The sequence below is a fragment of the Ochlerotatus camptorhynchus genome, unplaced genomic scaffold, assembly GCF_037179485.1.
Source record: "Ochlerotatus camptorhynchus isolate MF236.1 unplaced genomic scaffold, CSIRO-AGI_Acam_v1.1 ptg000467l, whole genome shotgun sequence".
In the NCBI taxonomy this organism is placed as follows: domain Eukaryota; kingdom Metazoa; phylum Arthropoda; class Insecta; order Diptera; family Culicidae; genus Ochlerotatus; species Ochlerotatus camptorhynchus.
The window spans coordinates 2,257,752-2,267,284 of record NW_027040953.1 but is presented as its reverse complement, the minus strand read 5'-3'; the positions used below and the strand labels follow the sequence as shown (position 1 = coordinate 2,267,284).

The following is a 9,533-nucleotide window of genomic DNA, read 5'->3' as shown; positions in this document are numbered from 1 at the left end:
TTGCCTTGCTCGGGATCGATGTTCTCAGCCCCACGTACAATCAAGCCATTAGAATTTCCACTGGCCTACTGCCCTCAATCCCAAGTGATGCTGAATGTGTAGAGATTGGTTCGCTTCCTTTCAACCGGTACATTGCCAATGCCATCTGTCGAAGAGCGATCGAGATAGCTTCAAACACAACAGGTGGGGAAGGGTTCCTCCTAGAGGAATCAACTCCTCACGGAATTTGCCAACCAGGTGCTCCCCACAATGCGCCAGGTTCACTGGATTGGAGCCAGGAGATGGAACCTTCCTTAATCCAGAAATGATCCAACTATCAAAAACAGTTTTAAAGCAGGTTCCAACCCACTATCGGTAACCCAACTCCAGCGCGACAATTACCACGACTACACCATCAGATACTCCGAAGATTCAGTTATCTGTAGGGGTGTCTGAATCGGGGTTTTCCGGCCTACAAATGTCGGAAGGTTTCATCTCCCTAAACAATACTCGATCTTTTCTGCCGAGGCTGCTGCAGCTTTTATTGCCGCCAAGGATTCAGCCACCGTGGTCGAAGCTATTCAATTCGATACCACAAAGCACCCATAGATCCAGGGTATACAAATGAACGCGCCCTATGGCACCACCTTCTTATGGAACCCTGGACACTGTGCGGTTCGTGGTAACATTGAGGCAGAATACCTGGCGGCTACTGGAAGCCAGTCCACGTTATACACTCAAGAGATTTCTGAGCATGACCTATACAAGTGGATCACAGAGATCATCCAGGACCAATCTCAAGTAACATTGCATGTTTTATCGAGGTTTTAAAGCATGCTACAAGTCTAAATCATGGTCTACAGAACCATCATAAAACCAAAATTGTTACTTGGGATGGGTAGTTGCATGGAACCAATGGACATTGAAAAGAGGAACGACCCACCTGACCACCGAACGCAAATCAGAATCTCGTGGCTGAGGACATGACATACCAAGTTTTCCCACAACTTCTCGGGTGCCGCTCCCTGCAGATCAATCTATGAAACCTGTCAAGTTTCCCACTCAGTGGAACACGTTTTGTGCTGCTGCCTTCAATGGGAATATCACTGATTTTCTTCATGAAGCCGAACTCTACAACCAAGTTTAAACCTACCAATAAACCCTGATTATCGTAGTGCCCATGGACCTTCCCACCAATCAAACTTGGAACCACGAATCACAAACTCCAACTTAGACAATGACTACCGCCTATCCATGGAACACGATACGAAACTAGAAAAACCACCATATGACCTGAAATGAGGATCAACGCAACTATAACGCAACCGACTTTACTTTACCCTTCAGATAATCGACAGCATCGACATGAAGAAACTCCGAAAAAAACAACTCCGTTGAAACCTACTCTGTATTAAGGGGTCTCCCCTCTGGAACCTCACCTTTTTTCGGAGAAGTCCTTTTGGAATTTCCTAATACCAAACTTCTTTTCTGCATACTCTGTAACTCACGCGGAATCCTTGTGGCTCCCCCAAACTCCTCACCAGAGGCGAACCAGCCAAAGGCCGAAAGCATCTTTAATAAAAAAGAAAACTAAACCAAAAAGAAAACCAAAGGAATTTCAAGCAGAGTTTCAAGGTTATTTCTGTAATAATTTTAAGAGAAATCAAAAAAGAATTTGTAGGGAATTCTGAGGAGCATTTCAAAGAATAATACGGGACTGCTCTCAGATAATTCTGAAGGAACTATGTGGACAGGACGGGGCAATAATGAACAGGCCGAGACTTAACGAACAAAATAATGTTTTATTAAAGAAAAACTTGAATTGCTCACATCGAGCTCTTGAATTGGAATGACAGCGAAAAATAACAGGAGTGACCAGGTCAGGTACTTTGATTTCACCCCCTCTCGCTTGAACAGTCCCAGCATCGTCCGAAGTTCCTCAAATCGTCTGACGTCCAACGATTTAGCGAAGAAGTCAGCCAACTGGTTGTTGCTGGCAATCGGCTCCACCAATATCTTACCAGCAGCGACATGATGACGAAGAAAATGGTGTTTAATGTCGATGTGTTTGGCTCTCTTACTCTCCAAGTTCTTGGTCATACCAATGCATCCACACCGACTATAGCCATATTGCTTCCGAAGAGCAGCACTCAACGCTACATATTCAGCTTCGCTTGAAGAAGTTGAAACTGTTGTTTGCTTCTTGCTTGACCACGCAACAGTACATCCGAAAACACGGAAAACAAATCCGCTTGCTGATTTCCGGTCGTCAGTATCGGTGGCCCAGTCTGAATAAGCAAACCCGATGAGTGGCACCGTTTTATTGTCTCGAGTAAACGTCAAGCAACAGTCCATCGATCCTTTGAAGTATCGTAAAACCCGTTTCGGAGCTGTCCAATGTTGTTGTCCATGTTGAAGTTGGAATCTCCCCAGATATCCGATAGGAAAGCAAATGTCCGGCCTTGTGGACATCTTCACGTACATCAACCTTCCCAATAATTCACGGTACGGTTCTTGAACACCTTCGACCACTTGACGATCCAATTTCAATCCTTTCTCCATTGGCGTCCTTGTTGCATTGCACTCCGCCATGCCGAACTTCTGCAAGATCTTTTCCAGGCTGGTTTCTTGAGACAGCATCATTCTACCATTTTGTTGATCGTACCGTATCTTCATCCCAAGAAAGTGAGTCAACTCTCCACAATCGGTCATTTCAAACATCGCCGACAGTTTGCGTTTCAGCTTCACTATGGTGGTCAGCTGCATACCTGCTATCAGGAGATCATCGACATATGTACAGCACGATGAAAACAACGTCTTTCCCCCTCTTGTTGATACGGGTGTATAGGCATTAGTCGTGCTTGGAACGTGTGAAACCTAGCTTCAGCAGCGCTTGATTGAATTTTTCGTTTCAACAACAAGGAGACTGCTTCAGACCATACAACGATTTCTGTAGCTGGCACTCCAGCCCAGGGTCGCCATCCGGAACAGCCATGAAGATTCTCTCTTGTAGCTCACCATGAAGGAATGCCGTCTTGACGTCTATCTGATGGAACTGGAATCCCCTTTGTACGCCTACGACCAGCACAATTCGAATCGTCGTCAACTTCGCAACGGGCGCATATGTTTCATTGTAGCCCAGGCCAGTCTTCTGCAAGAAACCTTTGGCTACCAGTCTTGCCTTGCATCGCACATGGTTTCCTTCTTCATTTGACTTCACTTTGACTGCAAGGGCTTGACACCGGCAGGGCATCCCACTTCTCGAAGTTCGTTCCATTCAACTGCGGAATTCCGGAGCCTTCCTTCGTAGACGAGCCCATAACCTAACTATGTGGACAGGACGGGGCAATAATGAACAGGCCGAGACTTAACGAACAAAGGAATGTTTTATTAAAGCAAACTTGAATTGCTCACATCGAGCTCTTGGATTGGAATGACAGCGAAAAATAACAGGAGTGACCAGGTCAGGTAATCCAACGACTACTTTGATTTCAAATTCTGAGTGGAATTTAGACTGAATTCCGATGATAATTTCATGGGAATTTCAGAAAATGTTTAGTGAATGCTGAGGAAAGTTTATTTCAGGAGAATTATTTGGGAATTCCTAGGTAATACAGCGAACCTAATTAAGAATACTAAAGGAACTGTAGGGTGAATCAAAGAGCCTTATGGAGGTTATTTCTAGTGCATGGAACCAATTGTAAGGGAATATCAGAGAGAGCTTTAAGACAAACTCTGAGGAATTGGGATCATAAATTTAGGAGAAAATCCTAATGAAATCCTGTGATGAACTCCAAGAGTATCAAGTATTTCAATCGTAGAATTTTTCACGAGAGCACAGAATAAGAATCATGGTAACTTATTTTATTTAATACATCATGCTTTTAAAATTTCTATCAATTCTGGATTTAGAAAAATAAAATCTCCAAGATTAGTTTGGGGGGGGGGGGGGGGGCATTCAGGGCCTATAAAATGTAAGTCTTCAGACCAATATTCCAGGCTTGGTAAAAACTAAAAGAAATATTCGATGGACGATTTCAATGATCAAAATATCAAATGAAAGGTTCAGTTTTAACTGCTGCAATGATCCATTCCGAAAAGCGTTCTAAAGGAATTCTCCGGAATTTGGCCGTAGCGACCTATTCCGGGGGCACCATATAGCTACTGCGATCCAGAAAAGATCATATGGCATCTTCTGGATTGCTCACAAAATTCTGAAAACAATGATATGTCACTCAATAGGTTTCGGTTGTAGTAAAAAATTAGCCAGTTTCCCTCGACCTTCCATAATCCGGGGCCGTCAGATTACCAATGTGATCCGGAAATGATAATATGGCCTCTTCTGGATTGCCCACAAGTGGCTGAGATGAATGATATGTCGCTCCATAAATAATTGAACTCAGAGCTTCCGGAACCTACTTTGGAACTTGCTCACAAAATTCTGAGAACATTGATATGCCGTACGATAGGTTTCTGATGTAGTGAAAAATTGGCCAATGCCCTCAGGGTTCCACCACATGGCCAAAGTGTCGCAGTATGATGTCATGAACATGAATGATTAGTCGTTCATCCATATGAAGCACACACTTAGTTTTTTCTACCGAGCTTGGCTGTGCAAATCTCGGCAATAAAAGTTTTACTGAGATTTCAGCAAACATTTCATTTGTTTGTTGAGATTCAGCTAAACATTATCCGAGAGTCAGCAATCAAATGTCACTTTTGCTGAGATCTCAGTTAAATTTTTTTTTTGCCGAGATTTGCACAGCCGAGCTCGGTAGAAAAAACTAAGTCTGCAGATTGAAAATTAGTTACGTCGTCGAGAACGAGCCATTAAAGATAATCAAAATCAGTCCCGGTCGATTAAGGATTAAACAAATTCTTGGGAGAATTATTAAGGATAAGAAGTGAATGGTGGGAGAAACCTAAGAATGTTTTAGACGGATTCTGAAACGCGCTCCGAGCGAATTTTTGAATGATTTTTAAGTAATGCTTGAGACTATTCTATTCTGTGAACTTGAAATTAAATTATCAATGCACTGAATTTTATTCATGATTCCGTACACAAAAGATAATGATTCAGAATTTATAATTTGGAAATGTTTTAGCTCCCCGTTTATTGAAAGTATGAACAAGTCTGAGATTTAAACTTATTCGAATTTCTTAATATAAAAAAAAATGTCTTAAACACGTATTTATTTTACAATACGCTGCACACTGACCTTTCTAGAGCTTTAAGTTTTTCTCCGAAGTGAACCAACCCTTCGCCTCTACCACGCTAATATCTTGTGGGTCTACATATTTATTCCCTCCTAATTTTCATTCCTGGATCACTGTGCAGTGGGCAGGCTTGAACATACTCATTACAGCTTGGTTACTAATTTGCGAAATTAGGAAATGTTCAGGCCTGTCAGTGGCCATTTAACTATCCTTCAAATGTACGAAAAAGGCACAACAATAACAAAACCTTACGAAATCAATCACAACAATCCAAACCTTAACTCCTTCCTTGTCTCAGAAAAGTCGGATAGTCTACAAGTTGGCATCGTCTGGTTCAAGTCACGCACTACTTTGCCCCATAAATACACAGTCAGCGTCTGTTTGTCTAAAGTAAACAACGGCGCAATCAACAGACACGAACGTTTTAGCTTTCTCAATGTTCCTTCCCGTCGAATTTCACAGTCTACCGGAACCGGAAGTCTAGGATTTTTTTTGTTTCGCGTAGCCTTATAGCCTCTCCCGGGGGAATCTGTACCATCTAGAAGATCCACTTTAAAAGTTAACCTCACGTGAACACAGCTTTCAGAAAATCACGAAACTTTTCCCTCCTTTTAACCAATCGATAACCAATTCACTAGTTGTTTTCGAAAGAGAGAGAGGGTGTTGAAGGTGGTTCAATTAATTCCACTCACGTCGAAATTCTCTCAAGGCTGGGTGAAAAAGTTTTCGGGTTCATCGATCGGATATGCCAATCGGAAGTTATTCCTCAAATGGGCTCGACGTGAAGGCGCGAAGAATTTCGGCCTATTTTTTTCAGAACCTAAATTGAATTCTGCAATGCATTCTCTCCGCCTGTCTCGATACGTGCTAAAGCTAGGTACATACTGCCATCAGCGCCGACGACGACGCCACGCCACCAACCGAGTTAATGTTATTGATATTAATTAACATTTATTACTGTTTGCATAATAATTTCTAATTAAAAAGCAGCTCTCTTCGGAAGGAGGTTTGTTCTCATATGTGTTTGTGTTCGAACGCGTGTATATCCTGCAACATACCGACCACTTGAGAAAAGGAACCCGACGAAGAAAGTTTGTCTGCACGAAGCAAAAATTAACATAAATATGCGAAACGTCATAAATATGTTTGGATTCATCGTGCTTCCTCCGTGTCGATGGCAAACAAGGAGCTGAGGAGGGGGTTGGGTTATTTTACCCCCACGCCACGCATTTTCGGAGAGCATGTAGGACTTTGAAAGATAATCAAAAGGATGGAAGTTTCATTCAAGGACGATATGCAGGCAAGTCGATTTGCTCGTTAAAGCTCGCAAAGGTTTGGATATGTTTGGCACATATGAGATCCTGAATGTTCAGTTGGATTGTTTAGTGAACAAAACGAACAAGTGAACAAGTCAATTTTTCGTTTACGAAAGTACACCATGATTAAAAATCATGAAATCGTGAACATTGTTCATCTGAGAAAACGGGAACATGGTTCATGGACTCTAAAATGTCAACATTGAAATAATTTTACATATTTTAAATGAAGTGAGGATTTGGAAGGAAACAACGGCAGACTTGATGCAGGTTTCACCCACACCCAAGGGGTTGGTCACGTTGCACAGTGAGCTAAAAACAAGCTAGGGCACACCTGGGCACAGCAATTGGCACTGTTTGGCACCCATGGTTAAAAAATTTCTAATCTTGTCTTATTTCTGAATCTCCACCAAGTCTCGCCATGGATTCTACTAAATCGAATTGTCAGCGCACATCCTGATGCCTGTCTGAAGAACTACGTACATCAGGGATCAGGAAATCAGGGCAATCGCTTGCATAGCAACACTCCGTTATCAAAATCGTTACACCGGTGACGGCACAATTCCTCCCAGACAAACACGAACTAGCGATGCAGCTCCCACGGCTGCGGCTGCTTCTAATGCTGCTGCTGCTGGCCCGTCTTCTGCAACTTCCTTTTGACGAATTTTAGAGGTGACGGACAAGCAGCAGCAACCAAAGCAGCAGTAGCATTGGAAGCAGCCGCAGCCGTGGGAGCTGCATCGCTAATTCATGTAGCCGTGGCTCTAGCAATACACTATTTAGGTATGTCTTGACGGACGTTGGACTGTGCCTTAAATTTAGCTTTGATATTGTTTGAATGTTTTCTCCTTTCAGTAAGTGGATGTTATAAAGATCGATGGACTCCATCTTACATTGGTTCATCGTGTTCGGATTTGAGACAGTCGCCCGTCACCGAAATGGGCGTCACACCACAGGACGCTGCTGCCACGACGGAGGCTGTCGCGGCCGCTGCCGACATTTGGTTGCCAGGTACTGCCCATGCCCATTCGTTGCTCCACGCACCGTTCATCGTCTTGGACGAGGAGAAACACAGCTTCATACACTGCAAATACAATTCACGTAATATTCACCTGAAAAGGTACGTAGATATTTTCCATCATACTTTTCAGGTGAATATTACGTGTTTTGGGAATGAAATGCTGTTTCAAGTGATTCATATGAAAATCAAGTGATTTTCACGTAAATTTTATCGGTCGTTCCGATGATCGTCAAATTAGATTCACTTAAAAGTTACGTGAATTGTTTAGTAATCGTCACTGGATTTTGTAGTAATATTTATGTGAATTTGTGGTATGTTTCATGTGTTTTAATACAGTGGTATTGCATTATTTCATCCGGATTTTTTTTTAAATAAAATTTAACTTATTTGTTCAATTTTTACTTTATTATAATTAACATAAAACTGTTCTTTTTAGTAACTATCATGTGTATTAAACTTATTCTTAATTCTATATCCTGTTGCACTGGTTGTTGTTAAGTTGATTGTTTTGCATTTGTTTGCTCCATAATGCTCTATAAAAATTGCTGCTCCTGAATAAAGCTAAAGTTGGTTATTGGTTTATTTAAAACATTAAGTTTGATCCTTACATTTATTTTCCTCCAACAACCGATGACTTCGAAAAGGACATCATGGCTCCAATAGACGTCTTTTTGTTGTAAGCACTCCTGTAGTTCGGCCATTAAGCTTGTGAGGACTGCTCAATCCGATTTTACACTCTTCAATTTATTTTGGGTATTGAAAATTAGGATTCATATATTGATATTAATCAAACTTACGCTCACAAACATTAAAAATCCCAATCTCCTAGAAACAAAAATCGCATATTTTCATCTGCCGCCATTTTGAACTAACAAATACGCAGACAGTTTTCACATCATGAGGTCACTTAAAATTTACCTGAGCTTCACTTAACATTTATCTGTATAGCACTTGAACTCCATCAGTCAATCTAGTGGAATTCATTACCATGCCATTGATATTTATGTGCAGCATGTAATTCTTATTGGATTTATATTTTTGAAAGGTTACCTGATTTTTCAGGTGAAATTTACGTTTCTCGTTAGTTCATTATAATGAACGGGAATTGTGTGCCTTTGTGATCGATCGCGCTGTGGTTGCACTTCATGATAGCGTTCACCGCCAGGGCTACGCTCAGCGGGAACATTTCACTTGCGACGGGTGGCAGCCCTTGGTGGAGAATGCAGTCAGCAGTAGATCCTCGGATACAACGGGTGCGGTATCGAAGAAGTGGAGAATCTTGCTCGGTGGCAGAATGCAATTTTTGCTGGCCTGGGTCAACGAAAGGAAGCGATTGTTCTTGGAGGCGCCTGTAGTCCTTGAAGTTGATCGAATTGTCCGGCAAGGTGTAGGGGTTGGTGGACTCCGACAAGTAGTTCTGCTTGGAAAATGCAATCTGAATTTTGCTACCATCATTTCCGATTGGAATGTTGTTCAAGTGCTGGGATGCTGCGTTCGACTGGTTCGACTGCGATGGCGTCTCCCATCTGACCCATGGCGGTACCCTCTTTGCTCTTCAGGAACTTTATCCTGACAACATTTCCGTACAGGCAGAACAGATTGAACAACTTTTCAGTGTTGGATGTGTTGTTATCGAGTCCGTAGACCATCATCACTGCGCCCTGTTGCTGCGCCGGTTGAATGAAGTTGGCTGGTCCATTTCGGGTCAGCGGTGCGTCCTTCATCAGTCCGAAGTGTGTTCCGGCCGGTGTTAGTTTGCAGACGGATGATACTCGGGCGGTGAAAAATTCGGTGCAAATCCGCTTTCTCCGCCGGCTCCCAGAAGGGCTGGTTTAGGACCATGGTAGACTAAAGACGGCCGTTGTACGGGGTTGGCTTTCCGCCGAAGATGGTACGATCGTGTAGCAACGGGGCTCGTTCGTTGCAGGGCATCGTTGGAGACGGCTGCTTCCAATGTGTAGTCCCAACTGGAGTCCGTGTCATTTTTGTGAACGTTGAAA

The 9,533-nt window shown here is 42.6% G+C and overlaps 1 protein-coding gene across 1 annotated transcript; it reads right to left on the bottom strand.

Moving 5' to 3' along the window:
• Window positions 1-7,401: 7,401 nt before the first annotated feature.
• Window positions 7,402-9,257, bottom strand: LOC135712261 (heterogeneous nuclear ribonucleoprotein L-like). The gene is made up of 3 exons (XM_065235218.1): window positions 9,065-9,257; window positions 8,725-8,882; window positions 7,402-7,596 (listed from the first exon to the last, which is right to left on the bottom strand). Exons 1-3 carry the CDS (start codon window positions 9,255-9,257, stop codon window positions 7,402-7,404), a joined length of 546 nt encoding a protein of 181 aa, XP_065091290.1.
• Between the last annotated feature and the right edge of the window lie 276 nt (window positions 9,258-9,533).